Below are 15,958 nucleotides of genomic sequence, written 5' to 3'. Positions count from 1 at the left end.
TCATATGTTTTTTTTTTTTTTTTCTTCTTCTTTTTTACTTTATAGAGCGAACACTATGTTTAGATAAAACTTTTGAATAATTACGACTTTAAATTTTGAATTCTGATTTTATAAATAAAATTAGTATGAAAACATATTATATCTCTATTGATTTTATGTAACGATTGAGTTTATAGATGAAATTCATATAAAGATATATAACGATTGTATTCGGCCCACAGTTTTTATATAACGATTCATTTTAGTATTTTACTTAATAAATTGTAGTGGTTCAACCACTCGTGGCACTACTAATTTAAGACATCAATATCTCAAGGTAAAAAATAATTCTCCTATAAATTAAAACCCTTTCAAGAAAATGAAAAAAAAAAATATTATTGACACTATTCTTTTTGAGTTTTTTTCTTTTACCCCTACGGAGTCTATTATTTATTTATATTGGTCTATATTTTTAACCTTTGGGTTGGTTGGTGTTTTCCTTTGTAGGGGAGAAAAAACAGGCTGTGGAGAATCCATCATTTGCTTTACCAACCATTGCATTATTTCATGCTCTGCAACTGTAAGCGTGTTTGGGTTTTTCTGCATTCCAAAGGATCTCACCATCAATTTCTTTTTCTTCCATTTCTCATATTTTCTTTCTTACCAAATTATTACTATTATTATCTTCTTTCTAAATCCAACTCTTCCATATTCAAACTAAGCCTTACTTTGACCATATTCAAACTTCTAATCCTGAAACTCAGATTGTTGGAAAAAGCTAATGCATCCAGACTTCCAAGCTTCAAATCCCCTGTCTTTCAATTGTTTTTGAAAATGAAAGATGTATTAGTTTCAAACCATATATTTTCTTTATCAATAAAGATAATTTTACTCTGTTTATATATATTGTCCATGAAAAATTTAATATATCTAAGCACTGATCTTATCCGATCAGCTTTCTCTTAAATCCAAACTTAGTCTAGATATATTAGGTTAAAAAATTTAATATATTTAAGTTTATATTATTCTCAATAATAACTTAATCGGTTCTAAGTTAATGAAAATAAAAAAAACAATTTATTAATATGATCATCATTTTTTCATAATCATGTGAACTTTTGATTTATTTATTATTTATTTTTGGCAATGGAAAGTTTTAGCCTCCTTTTCGATTTGGGTAATAGGTGACTTGGAGTGTCGTTCATAGGTGTTTTCTAGGGGACAAAATAACTTTACGCGTGTGAGCTTTTCAACACGTGAGACGCGGTATCTGGGCCCGCCAACCAATAACATCAGTAGCTTCTAAGGTCTAAACCCCTGAGTGGATTTGACTGTCTGTGTTAATAGGAATATGATGATCAATCTTTTAAAATTAACGAATGTGATCAATTGTCTAAAGACAGAATAAAAATAATTCCATTTGTCTTTTAGACTATCCTAAAGAAAATAACAAATTTAGTCGAATTTTGAAGACTTTTCCTTTGTTTAGTTCAAATTTAAAAGTATCATCTAGTCCATCTGTCTTTTTTTTTTTTTTTAAATATTTTCTTCAAAATTATTCGTACATTTAAAAGTCAAAAAATTTTATTAGTTTTTTTCAATTTTATCTTTTCTTTTTATTAAATACAATAATTATTGTCTATAATTTTCTAAAGACTATCTTATGACTTCCTTCTCTTTCTTAGGCAATTCCCAATATTCAAAAAGAGAGATAAGTGACTGAATGATAGATTAATAGAGAGAGAATTGTTAAGATTTAAGTATTAGAAGATATTTGATTTAGATGATTTGTGTAGCAATAGATGATTTGCATCTAATATCTAGATTTTAGGTATTTTGTAAGGATTTTAATCAGTAGACGATAAATTATAAAAATTTTAGTTATTGTTAATCACATTAGCGATGTGTTTGGCTTTTTCATTTCTAACTTGTAACTGATGTATTTATATTTTATTTGAACTCATTGACCTTATAAAAAAATTAGTAATAAAATTATTTTTTAAAAAAATAATGTTTTTATCAATTTGTTTATAATTATTCGAAAAATAATAACAATATATTAAATATTATAGTAAAAAAATTAATTAGTATTCTCTATTTATATAAAAAAAATTAAAATAAAAAATAATATATTCACCTTTAAAAATTAAAAAATATATACAAATTATACAATATAATATATAAAAAAATTAACCCTTCATTACCATTATATTTTTTAATGACAACTATCACTAAAATTTATATCAAATACTAACATTTATTAGTTAACCGCTAATAGATCCTAAGTGAGATAATAATAATAATATAATCAAATTAAGGAGTATTTTATTATAATTTAGGTGATTCAGTTCCTTACTCAAATAGGTGCATACATGCAGGGTGAATTAATATATAAAGCATCCAACTTTTATAGCTTTCATCTACATAACATTTTCTCTTATTTTTGCAAATTGAACTCATGACTTTTGAATCATAAATAGAGTAATTTTACCATTTTATTTTTTTTTTTAGTATTGAAAGAGGAAAATTCGAATCCAGATCTATCGTTGAGTCGTATATGTATTTATCACTTAGCTATACATGGGTGTATCATTCCATACTTTTTTTTAATATTGGAGATTTTATCATTCCATACTTATCTTCCATGAATTGTGTACATATATATCTATATATTAAGAATTCAAATTCATATTGAACTTCTCTTTCAAAGATTTTAATGATTAAAGAATTAAAAAAGGGAATAATATATAATTTTGTGGTTATCTTGGAATGCTTAGGTTAAGTGATAAGTGGTGTAGGTTAAGATTAGCCTATCTAGTAGCATGTCTTCCCTTGCCAAATGCCAACTCACATTTCCATCTGAAGCACCTGCAACGAAAGCTTGGTTGACCTGTGGAGCCAAAGAAACAAATGGTTAGCACAATACCATCTAAATTTGGAACTGAAAAGATAATATTAATCTCATGTGCCAAGAAAAAGTAAACTAACTCACTCTATACATATGTAGTAGAGTGTAGGTTGTTGTCCTCAAGGAATTGGAAATGTTCAACACATTTCTAGATTTCTGTGTGCTTTATGACGGTGGTGGATAATATTTAGATTTTTATTTGGGTCCCCTACCCTAAATTTATAGGCCATTTATCTTAATATTCTAGGGCAACTCTTATTTGTACCTAAATGATGTTGTAATCTATCATATGGAGTATCACAAATTCTATGTTTCAAGGGAATATTTTTTGCTTAACATCCAAACATCACCGATCAAACTATTGCTGTTTGCAACTATGTAATGGCTGGATACCATATATGTTAGATCTTCAGCTAAATTCAACCATGTTTATGATTTTAGAATTATTCTCGTTGTGTAGTTATAATACTTGGAGAGAATGTGTAAATAATACTTTGATCTATTCAATATTTCATATGATAAAATTTTATATATTAAATACTTTAATATGTAAATAATATTTTATTGAATACTTAAATTTATAAAATTAGATCCATTAAACACTAATTAGATAGTTGAAAAATATAAAATTTATTATTTTAAAGATTATACTAATCACATTAAGTGAATATTTTACACATGAATACTAAAAACACCAGTTACTAGTATGAAGATGAATATAATATCATCAAAATTTGTAATTTCATATGCATAAATAGGTGATAAGTCCGTCGCAAATTTAGGTGTTATAAATTTTTTTTTGTCCATAAAGCACAGTAAATTTATGCACTTGGCCGATTTTGATTTGACCAAAAAAAATGTCCAAATAAACAGCTTTGGCGACTTATCACCGAGCCAAATACTCTTCTATGTTCCGTTCTCAGGGCAAAATATTTTCCAGGGGGGAATGTTTTGGATGCGCCTTTAGGGCATAATCCCAGTCTTATATGGAGGAGCATGGTCTCGGCTAAGTCACTTCTAAGAAGAGGGTATAGATGGAGAATTGGTAACGGTTCAAGCGTTAGCATTTGGCATGACCCGTGGCTACCAAATGATAATGATTTTTACTCACATAGCCCTATTGTTCCTGGTTCTGAGAATATGTCAGTTGGAAATCTAAGGATGTCTAATGGTTGGAATGTGGATTTAATTGCTGGACTGTTCCTTCCAGAGGAGGTGTCACAGGTTCTATCTATCCCCTTTACTCGGGCTACCCAGGCAGATAAACTAATATGGAATTTCTCAAGTTCAGGGAAGTACCTCGTTAAATCAGGCTACAAACTTGTCCTACCTAACTTTGTGGAGCCTGAAACAAACATAACTTCGCCAATCTGGGCTAAATTATGGCAATTAGCTTCCCCACCGAAGGTTAAACACTGGCTGTGGCGGGCGTGTCGTAATATCCTACCAACGAAAGCTACACTCTTTGGCAGGCGGATTATAGAGGATGACCATTGCCCTTTCTGCGGTGAAATCGAGACAACAATGCACATGCTATTTCTCTGTGAGAAAGCTCGACTGTGTTGGACTTTAACAGGGATTCCATTGGATCGATCAACCACTGATTTTCGTGATATGTTGTTAGGGTTAATCGATCGGCGCAGTACTGAGCAGTGCTCGTTCTTCAGTGTGTTGTGCTATTTCATCTGGTTTGACAGAAATCGACGAGTTTGGCAACAAATTAATGTAGATCCCTACAACATTGTCATGGCAGCCACTAGCTTTCTTAGAGAATGGAAGAATGCGCAGCTTAATCGAAGCAATTCCTCTGTACCATTAGCCTCAGGCCCGACATGGGTCCCTCCTCCGACTGGGACTGTGAAATGTAACTTTGATGCAGCAATCCATGCCACTGAAGGTCGCTCATCTTATGCTGGCCTTATCCGAGATGAAGCTGGGCAATTCTTGATAGCTTGTACGGGTCATTTTGCAGGAGTGCTGCAACCTCACATTGCAGAGGCCATCGGTCTTAGGGAAGTATTGTATTGGCTTCTCATGAGAAATATTGAAAGGGTTCTAGTGGAAACAGATTGTCTGCGACTGTTTCAAGCTGTAACTACTGGTTTTGAACCTTATTCAGACTGGGCACCAGTACTCGAAGAGATTAAACAACTGATTTCTCAATTATCATCTTGTGAATTGGTTTGGGCCAGGAGGCAAGTCAACAAGCCTGCACACGCTCTAGCTCGTGTGGCATGCTTACACCCTTGTTTCCGTCTATGGGACTCGATCCCACAATGTATTGCAACTCTTATTTCTCATGATTTATAATATGTGATCCTATTTACCGTCAAAAAAAAAAAAAAAAAAAAAAAAAAAAAAAGACACTTGGGGAATATGCTGTTCCCAGCTTTGTTTCTTGCGTGAGCTGGCAATATTAAGGCCTACTTGAAAGTAAACAAACAAAGTCCATTCTAACCAACGCGAGCCCAAGCCCGACAATTAATTAGTACCGTTGATTTGGGCTAGGTTGAATCAATTATTAGAGTTGGAGCCCAAAATATAGAGAGAAAATTTAGAATTTAATTCAAGTTTCTTTTAAGTAGAAAATAGAAATTTATTAAAAAGAAACAAAATACAAAATATGAAATACATGCATTTTGATGGATTTAATTTAGTTGACGAAATAATGAACTTGTGAAGTCCGTTTGCAGGCACACTCTATTTTACAGCGATTTATTTACAGCCATTAACTTTGATAATCCTAGTTCATTTGCTTATACTTTGAACTAGTCTTTCTGACTTACAAATAAACATTATTAACCATCCTTTTTCAAGCACGATTGAAGTAATTATATAAGAATTATAAATATTAAATAATATCAAAATTTAGAAAAAATAACTTTAATTGACTAAATTACTTGTTTTGTTTAATTTTTTTTAAATAATTAATGCTTGTGTTGGAAAAATAGGTTAAGTTTGTGTTTGACAATAACTTTTGAAGTAGCTACTGCTAAATTTTTATAATATTTGATAACACAATGTTTGAACTAACTTTTAGAGGTTAAAATATGATTTTATAAAAAGTTAGTCCATGTAACATTTAGCTTTAAGCATTTTATGAAAAATTATTCAAATAGCTAACAACAGCTAAATGCTATTAAGGGTCTATTCGGCGATTTTAACTGTTCTAATAGTAGCTGTTAACTATTTTATTAGTTGTCAGTTGTTTTACCAGCTGTTTTACTAATGGTTAGCTGTTGTTTGAATAGAATAAAAGTGAACGTACAAATAATTGTTGGATTAGTTGTTTAATAAAAACGATAAAAAAGAGTATGAAAATGAGGAACAAGGTAGAGACAAGTGATGGGTATATGTGTCATAAAAAAAATTATAAAACGTTAAACGTTGATAAAGATAACATTTCATGAAATATTGTCTCAAACTCTAAACGCTACAATAGATACTGTATTACCGAATGCGATAATTAATTAAGATAGTGTTTTGACTCACTACTTCAAGCCTTGCTGCTGAACAAGGCTAAAGCAAATAAAAACTACAAAAACAATTAATTTTGCTGAATAGGCGATACTAGGATTTAGATGTAACTGTGAATACAAGCCCATTAGTATAAATAATATATTTTGGTTATTGTTTATGAGACAATGAAATAATAGAATAGTATTCCCTCTCTCTTTTCTTTTGTATCTTTCCATCTTTTTTCCTTAAAAATCCTAATAGTGGTATCAAAGCAGTTCAATCCTAGGGATTATTTTTGCACTTTTTTTTTTTTCAAATTCCTGATTCTATTCTTTGATTCTTTCCTCTCTTTCCATGTGTCTTTTTCTTCTAAATTTGAATTTCTCTGCCCTAATTCTCCTCTCTTCCCTATTTTTGTGATTCTCTTTCAATCTCTATTATCCTTTTCTTTTAAATTTTTTCCCTTTTCAATATTTATTTGATGGGATACCAAGAGACAAAGGATAAAATTGAAAAAAAAAAAAAATCCTTTCTTAATTTTCTAAAATTATAATTAAAGGGAGATAAAAAGAATTTCTAAAGTGACACTTGATACCCGTTTTGAAAGCCTGATCAAACCAGAAATTCTGATTTTACCTAATTCGCCATGTGAGCACATGAACTCACCAATGGGGTCATGGGGATGTATGTGGGAACGCGTACTGGTAACTAGCATTTAAGTGCGTATTCGGTAAATGATGGAACATTGTTCTTATTATTTGGGTTAATGTAACATGTAATTCACTATCCTGAGGGTTGTATCGCTCCTAACGAGCTTTTTAATGGATTATATACTGGCTCTGATCGGTCTTGAAATTATTATAACTGCTGTCGATAGTTCAGAGTGTAAAAAAATTCATCGTATATAATATTGAATGCCAAAAAGAAAAAAATGACATTGTTCTTATTATTTTTGTGAATAATTTTATAAAGATAAATAAAAAGGTTAACGATATAACAATTAGGTGTGTTTTGATTGATATTTTTATTTATGCAGAGAATGAGAAATCTCATATTTGAGACCTTTCAACCACAAAATTTTCATCAATTTGGTGAATTTCCACCTGTTATATCTATAGCCCACAACCAATTAACCTTGAAAAAAAAAATTTAACGAAGTAAATCAGTAGTATAGAAAGTAATGCAAATAAGAGTTAATTAATCTTATTTGGAATAATCTGTTTTAATAAGACTTTGAACGATTTTTCTCTTTTAAAATTTGACACATTGGCATATTTGTAAGTATATCTTAATTAAATGGAGCTCTTTCGAATCAAAATAATGAAAAAAGAATTCAAATGCTAAGAATAGATTTTGACTTATTTAATTAAGAGATGACATTTCATTTTTAGAATGGCAACAAATAAGCATACTATACTCTAATACCAATTGCATTTATGACCTAAATCTAGATTTGAATCCCTCTTATCTAATACTAAAAAAACATAGCAACAAAAACAAAATTGTTTGTATAGAATTTTTAATTTTATATATATATATATATATATTCTCTCGTGTATTATTTTATTGACTTTAATCATTTAATAAGTATTATAAAATTTGTAGAGTTGAACTATGGCAGTAATTCTAAATAAACAAAAAGTAAACGATGGATCTTATTATAAAATAATTAATTTTCGAGTTTAATAATATAGAATTAAATATATTTTCTAATAAGTTAGACTATTTGTAAATGATTTTTTTATTTATATTTTATTTATCATAAATCTTAAAAAATAAATTAAATAAAAAATGTATTTTATTCAATTGACGCAAACATAAAAATGTATAAAATTCAGTATTTATCCTTAAACATTCAATAAATTAACCTCTCTTTTTTCATTTTTTCATTAAATTTTTTTTTGTCTTATATTTGTTCTTTCTTGAAAAGGTCTCAAAAAATTTCTTCTAATTTCTTTCAATTAAAAAAATATAAAAATGTAATAACTTAGAGGGAAAAAAGTAAATTAATTGAGTAAAATAGTTAATTTTAGTTTTCCGTGAGAAATTCCCGTTGAATTGTATTTGCAATTTATTTAAACATTTAATTATAAATACTTTCAATTGAGACATCAAAATAAACAAATTGTACGGTTTGAACGCCATAATATAATTAATCCAAAAAAGTATGAGAGGTAATTAATTTCACTCCATGTTTCTTAATTACAATTTAAATTCAAATTGAATAATTTAAAATATGAAAATGGAAATTAATTGAATACCCACGGCGTAAATTTTAGCTAAAAAGTTATATATCACAGGAATAGTCCTTCCATTAGCTCATTAAATTGGTAATGGTTGGGAGTACTCAAATTCAAACTCGAAATTTCTCATTTCTCACCTAAGTGAGAAGATCAATCATACAACATCTGACTTAAATATAAACTTTTTGATTATAAGGCTAAGAGCATCTCCAATACAACTGTTGATTGTGTTAATTTATTCGCCATGATTGAAAAATTAAAAGTTAAAAACAAAAACCTTCTCCAATGCTATTGTCTCTTTAGTCTGTGAGCTTGATGTGTCAAAAAGAAAAAAGAGACACGGTCTATCACACGCTCTATTTCAGAGGGTCTGTTAGACAACGTGACTCAATTTTTTGTTCTTTTTTTCCAATTTATTTTTTTTTCTTATTTTTTATTTTATTTTATGCCTTCCCCTTTATTTGGGCTCAAACTTATTTTTGCGCTCAAACTGATTTTTTTTTTTTCGTGCATTAGAGAACCATTTTTAGAATCTAATATTTACAAATACACATTCAGTTACATCATCATCCATAACATCTATTTATTAAAACACATGAGCTACAATCCATGGTTGCATTAGAGATGCTCCAAATATATAAGACATCAATTTTTATTTTTATTAAATATTTTAATTTATAAAATTATACATAATAAGTATTTTAACTTCGTTCATAGAATATTTCAATTTGAAAAATTTTAATCACGTATAGTTAAAAAATTATAAAAATTATTATTTTACAAATTGTAATAATCACATATCTAATCAATGTAAAAAAAAAAAAAAAAAAAGCTAAAAATCGTAAATGTTGTTGTTATTAGTATTAAAATTTTCAACGTTAGAGGTATTGCAGATCCTATCAAAATTTAAGATAATATAGAAAAAAAGAAGAAGTGAATTTATATATTTAACCCTTACTGAGATCCTCCAAGGTTTATTTATACCTTTTAAACTAAATCACACTAATAATGTACTTTATTTGTAAAGTCTTCAATTTTAACATTGTCGATATCATTTTGCCAAACATGCCAAAACAAATAAAGATATTTCCTTACTGCTTCCAATCCCATCGCACGCGCCACGGAACTCTTCGCCGCAATTGGTGCGTGGTATTCAGAAATTTAGATTTAGAAACCTCTGAAACAGCACATGGCCTGTCTTTTCGTTTCCACTTCAAACGCAAAAATTGATTCAGTGAATTAAATCACACGATACATGCATGCATCACCACCATCACGATACCACACATTTTCATCATTTCATCAAACGGTGAATATACAGACGAGCTTACAGCACTGAAATGAAGAAACTTGTACCAGAAAACAAGAAAACAACATGGCTAAAAAATTGGTTGAAAACACTTGCCAAATATAGCTTCAACCTCTCGTGTCTCCCTATCACACACTCACCGCCAAGCAGAGAGATCTGAGAAGCAAGAAACGGTAAAAAACAGATACATTTTGTTATTTGCAAATCTTACATTTCTATGAGTCCATCGCAAAACCAGGAGTTTCAAGAATGGTGGAACAAACAACGCCAGTTTCTAGACCAAAACGACAACGCATTGCTCACCGTCGAGATCCGCAGTCCTGCCACAGTCGATACTACCGTCGACAAAGACCACACCCGTAGCGCTCGCCAATTGTCCTGGCTTTGGATTCTTAAATTCCAACAACTCGCTACCTCCCTCGCGTGGCTAACAAACGGTTTGTTTTATCTCCTCCGCACCGCCAATCGGAGGATCGCTAGCCATGACTCGCCTTCTGATTCATCCTCCTCGCGGTTGTATAGAATCATTAGAGTGTTCTTGATTCTTATCATTTTGTTACTGTGTTTTGAGTTGCTTGCGTATTTTAAAGGATGGCATTTCAGTCCGCCGTCAGTGGAGTCCGCGGAGCTTATGGTGGAGAGAGTGTACGCTAAATGGTTGGAAATCAGAGCGAATTACTTGGCGCCGCCGTTGCAGAGCTTGGCCAATGTGTGCATCGTTCTGTTCTTGATACAGTCGGTGGATCGTGCCGTTTTGGTGTTGGGGTGTTTTTGGATCAGGGTTAGGAAATTGAAGCCGGCAGCGACAGTGGAGTATGGGAATGTGAATGGAGAGAATGTGGAGGATTATCCCATGGTGTTGGTGCAGATCCCTATGTGCAATGAGAGGGAGGTAAGCAGATGTAGGTTTCTAATCCCTTCGTATTTTTTAGCTAAGTTGCATTTAGAGCAGTGCCTGTTTTTTTAATGCATTGAGGAGTATATTAAAACTTTAATAGAGTCGGTATTAATTGGAAATTCATTTCTAAATCATTTTAGATAGTTTTAGTTTATGTTTTGGATTGTACAAGTAATGTGTGACTTCGTGGGATGAGACCATTTGTGTACACATAGGTACTGGTGATTCAATTAGCTTTGCTTCCATGGATGATTCAATTTATTAAGTTTCATTAGCACATTCACAGGCAGGTGAAACAAGAGAGAATCAAATAAATAAATAAATAAATAAATGAAAGAAGAAACTGCAATTCAAATTTTAGTTGAAACTATTTCGTTAGTTTTTAAATAGTTATTTTATTCATTTGCTGAAGTTAGTTCTTTGTTAGCTTTGTTAGCTTCACCATAGGAACATTGTTTTGGCCTTTGTTTTACATTAATTATCACCTCTTTCAATTATTAATACTGAGTGGGTGCTGTACAGGTTTATCAACAATCTATTGCGGCAGTTTGTATCCAGGATTGGCCAAAGGAGAGAATGCTTGTACAGGTGTTAGATGATTCTGATGAATTAAATGTTCAACTCCTTATCAAGGCAGAAGTGCAGAAATGGCAACAAAGGGGTGTGCACATATTGTATAGACATCGTCTTATACGCACAGGCTACAAGGCAGGAAACCTCAAATCTGCAATGAGCTGTGACTATGTAAAAGATTATGAATTTGTGGCCATCTTTGATGCAGATTTTCAGCCAGGACCTGATTTCTTGAAGAAAACTATTCCTTACTTCAAGGTAACCTCATAATCTAAATACATTAAAGCTTTCATTGGTCTGACCCTGTCTGAAAATGAAATGGGCTTCCATGTATAGACTCAATGAAGTTATTTTGCATCTGCCTACTTTTTGCTGCAAAAAAGTTTTTTTAAATTATGCTGCAAAGCTTGGGCTTAGAGAAGGATCTGTTTTGATGATTCATCAATGGTTAAAAAATACATTAATCATTCTGCCACAAAGACAGAAAATTGTACTTAGGTACATTACAATCTGCTTGTACAATTTAACCAATCTAACCACTCAGCATTTGGTGTGGACAATGATCAACCACATATACACCTGTTGCAAATGGACTTAACTATGTTATCTTTTTCACACAGAAAACCCCTTCTTTCTTCATTGTCTCAAACACTCATTAGCCCTTTTGCAACAAATTTATTAGGTGAAATAAATATTTAATATAAAAAAATGAAGCACTAAAAGATTATTAGTTCTATTTCAAGTAGTGTTATGATGAATTGCAGGCTTTAATTTATTTATGCATGATTATGGGCCTCAACTCCACTTTAAATTTGATTGGATAAGATAGATATCAACTTGAAAGAGATATTTCATGATCAAGTGGTGCTTAATTTCTTTTTCTCAAAGCAACTTACCCTGTTACCCTAGTGAATTTCATGTATAGTTTCATTTCCATGCCTGTCATCTTGGACACATAGCTTAACATTGCAAATGGAAGAAAAAGGGATGGTGGGGGGAAGAGAGAGAGAGAGAGAAGTGGGGGAAGCATCAAGTGTCTGCATTGTAATAAATGTATGTACATCAATAAACTACATGAGCAAGTAGTGGATCTATAGCATACGCAAGCTGTGTGTGCATATGCACACGCATGACGTTGTTTTTATATAAGTCCATTAGCATGTTTTGGAACTGCTGTGTTTGCTTTTGTTAAGTTTATATAGCCACTCTTATTTTGTTTTCTGATAAGAAATTGTTTTCTTTTGCTTTTGTTTTTTTCCTTTTAATTTTTTCAGGGAAACGATGATCTAGCACTGGTCCAAACAAGGTGGACCTTTGTAAACAAGGATGAGAACTTGCTGACCAGACTTCAGAATATAAACTTATCATTCCACTTTGAAGTTGAGCAACAGGTCAATGGTGTTTTCATAAACTTTTTTGGTTTTAATGGAACTGCTGGTGTATGGAGGACTAAAGCCCTTGAGGAATGTGGTGGTTGGATGGAACGGACAACTGTTGAAGACATGGATATTGCTGTCCGCGCTCACCTTTGTGGATGGAAGTTTATATATCTGAATGATGTTAAGGTGTGTCCTGTTATTCACCATTTCTAGAGTCTAAATGTATTTTACAGAATAGTTTTAACACTAGTTCATTCCTATTTTTTCAGTGCCTTTGTGAACTTCCAGAGTCCTATGAAGCATACAAAAAACAGCAGCATCGCTGGCATTCAGGTCCAATGCAATTGTTTCGCTTGTGTTTCTTTGACATACTTCGCTCAAAGGTAAGAATGAAATTTTGTGCAATTACTTTATTGTTCTATGAAATTAAGAGTGTATTTAGGATGTTATCTTGAGGTATTAAAGAAAGGTATGTAGCTAATGCTTTTGACAAAAGTAAACCATGAAAAAGAATATATTTGAACATCAGACTTCTAGCAAAAAGTTTGAATACTGCTGATATTTATTTATTTCACTATTTTCATTTCTTGGATGGCACAAGGCATTCAAGCAGTCAGTTAGGCCACAAGAATTTAGGACTGGAACACGTCTTGTAATATTAGTATTGCCCTTAGGCAATGAATCAAAACTATTCTTTGGTACCTGTTTGGTACCTATAGTTCACTGCTAGATATCATGATGGATCTTATAAATTTCTTGTTCAAATGGTATAGTCTGATCTTCTTGTCTCCTTGTTCAAATTTCTTGTTACAAATTTGTTGGCCACTTTTCATTTGTACCTAAACTATGCTATCCTTGTTGGGACTTGCTTTGGAGCCAGGATGTGGTTGAAGTTTTTCAGTTGCTCATTATCATTTTGTTATGAGTTTTTTTATCAGCATCAACTTACATTTAAGTGCACATGGCATTTTTTCCTGATATACTTTTTTTTCTCTCAAATTCCAGGTTAGTTTTGGCAAGAAAGCAAATCTGATATTTCTTTTCTTCCTACTACGGAAGCTTATCCTACCTTTTTATTCCTTCACACTCTTCTGCATCATACTACCACTTACCATGTTCATGCCAGAAGCTCAATTACCAGCCTGGGTTGTTTGTTATATCCCGGGCATTATGTCTATCTTGAATATCCTTCCAGCACCACGGTCATTCCCATTTATAGTCCCCTACCTTTTATTTGAAAACACCATGTCTGTGACCAAATTCAATGCAATGATATCGGGATTGTTTCGATTTGGAAGTTCTTACGAGTGGATAGTTACAAAGAAGTTAGGGAGATCATCAGAGGCGGACTTGGTTGCCTTTGCAGAAAAGGAATCAGATCCTCTAGTTGAAACTAGTGGTCTCCACCGATCTTCCTCAGATCCTGGCTTGAATGAGCTGAACAAGCTGGAGTCCACCAAGAAAGCAGTGAAAAAGAGAAAAAATCGTTTGTACAGGAAAGAACTTGGTCTGGCATTGATTCTATTAACAGCCTCAGTGAGGAGCTTATTATCTGCACAAGGAATTCACTTTTACTTCTTACTATTTCAAGGGATCAGTTTCCTAGTTGTCGGTCTTGATTTGATCGGGGAACAGGTTAGTTAACAATGAGTTTCCAGTATTCTAATATTCATGAAAGATCTCTCGAGGGATTTGGACTTGCACAGTGATGCAGTCACCGTTATGATTACTCGTATAGATGCATCCCACAATTTGTATATTAGAGACCTCACCATTGGAACATGTTCATTGGGTTCTTAGCACTGGGTTAAAGCAATTTCATTCATTTATGCTCGGCGCAAAAAAGATTGTAGTTTACTTATTCACTCATTGGTTGAAGGACCATTGTGTCATCGTGGTTGTTGGTAGTACAATATTCTTGGTTACTGCAGAATTGTTTCAGAATGTTGGAGGCGAGGTAAGTGTCAAAATTGATTTTCCTATCATGTTTGTCCATTTTATAGTTGCATAGAGTTACAGAAGTGTACACTTGCAAATGTCATCTTACATGTCTTTTTCATTTTTTTGAAGCTTCATAGTTTACAAATTACAAGCAATGTAAACCCTTAGTGTCAATGTTAAAATTTCACTCGTGTTACAACATTTGTCATTCTATGTAAGACGATTAGGAATGGATTCACATCATTCAGAGAGTTTTTGAAATGGTGTATTAATGACCATGGCCCTTGTTGAGATTAATGTTTTTGTAATTTATACTTTTTCCAGGCTTTTTTTTTTTTTTTTTTTCGTGTTCTAAAGTATATGGTACTTTATTTTTGCAGTATAATCAATTTGTTAATTCTCTAATGTATCCCTATTATTATTATTATCAACAATTTTCCACTAAATTTTCTCTCACTGTTTTTTCTTTTGGGAGATGAGTTCAAAAGGACACTACCCCCCACCCAAAAAAAAAAAAACAAAAAAACAAAAAAACAAAAATCTTCGGGTTGATGAAGAATATGCGCATAAAATGCAGAGATTACAGATATCCAAGGACCAAGCAAGTTTCATCCCTTCAAAGAAGAGCCTAAAGCTGTGCATGAGGAACAGAGCAGTTGCTAAAGTGAGATCCAACTTCCTTTTCTACATCTGATAATACGTCCAAATGCGGTCTTACTGTGGCTTTCCATTAATTCTTTATTAGAAAAGACATCAAATAATGTGACATTAGTATGAGAAATGTATTTCTCAGACATCATTATTTAAATTATATTAACTATTTTTTTAATTTGTGAAAATAAAAAAAGATCTATCTGTGGGGTGAAGCATACTATTAAATCATACTATTAATGGCCACCCCTTTTTGTAGAATTCAAAAAATTCACTCTCTTTTTAGCAATGGCCACCCCCATTTCCTTCCCCTTCCCCTCCTAAAGAAATTTAAGAGCCAAACACAACAAAAAAGAGCATTGCACTTCATCACATGCTCCTTTTGTTCCAACTAGAACACAGCTTTACGAGTTGTAACAATTTCCCTATAAAATTCACCTAGGAATAAGCAAATAATCATCTAGTGAAATCAATTCGCTCATAACCCATTTTACATTTATCTAACAATGCCGTACATGACAATAACATAACCAAGGCTCCTCTTCTCAGATGAATTAAGTGGAGAACCAATTATAGTTCAAAAGTAAAAAACACAAATATACCCATCGTGTGTATGAG

The 15,958-nt window shown here is 31.9% G+C and overlaps 2 protein-coding genes across 2 annotated transcripts; both read left to right on the top strand.

Moving 5' to 3' along the window:
* Positions 1-3,883: 3,883 nt before the first annotated feature.
* LOC149497370 (uncharacterized) lies at positions 3,884-5,197 on the top strand. Its single transcript, XM_089718860.1, has one exon. The coding sequence runs from the start codon at positions 3,884-3,886 to the stop codon at positions 5,195-5,197; it is 1,314 nt and encodes a 437-aa protein (XP_089574986.1).
* A 4,781-nt stretch (positions 5,198-9,978) lies between these two features.
* Positions 9,979-14,997, top strand: CSLC6 (Cellulose-synthase-like C6). Its single transcript, XM_012229786.4, has 5 exons — positions 9,979-10,790; positions 11,319-11,627; positions 12,644-12,934; positions 13,018-13,131; positions 13,754-14,997. The coding sequence occupies exons 1-5, from the start codon at positions 10,116-10,118 to the stop codon at positions 14,390-14,392; spliced, it is 2,028 nt and encodes a 675-aa protein (XP_012085176.1). The 5' UTR covers positions 9,979-10,115; the 3' UTR covers positions 14,393-14,997.
* Positions 14,998-15,958: the final 961 nt, after the last annotated feature.

Source organism: Jatropha curcas, chromosome 3 (genome assembly GCF_041381405.1).
Source record: "Jatropha curcas cultivar XTBG-Jc1 chromosome 3, XTBG_Jcur_1.0, whole genome shotgun sequence".
Classification (NCBI taxonomy): domain Eukaryota; kingdom Viridiplantae; phylum Streptophyta; class Magnoliopsida; order Malpighiales; family Euphorbiaceae; genus Jatropha; species Jatropha curcas.
The sequence above is the reverse complement of the archived record's forward strand: the minus strand, read 5'-3'. Positions and strand labels throughout refer to the sequence as shown.

Excerpts from the sequence above, each read along its gene's own strand:
- CSLC6 (XM_012229786.4), top strand. The coding sequence starts at position 10,116 with ATGAGTCCATCGCAAAACCAGGAGTTTCAAGAATGGTGGAACAAACAA. Across the intron at positions 12,935-13,017 it reads TATATCTGAATGATGTTAAG|TGCCTTTGTGAACTTCCAGA; the intron begins GTGTGTCCTGTT and ends CTATTTTTTCAG. Across the intron at positions 13,132-13,753 it reads TTGACATACTTCGCTCAAAG|GTTAGTTTTGGCAAGAAAGC; the intron begins GTAAGAATGAAA and ends CTCAAATTCCAG.
- LOC149497370 (XM_089718860.1), top strand. The coding sequence starts at position 3,884 with ATGGTCTCGGCTAAGTCACTTCTAAGAAGAGGGTATAGATGGAGAATT.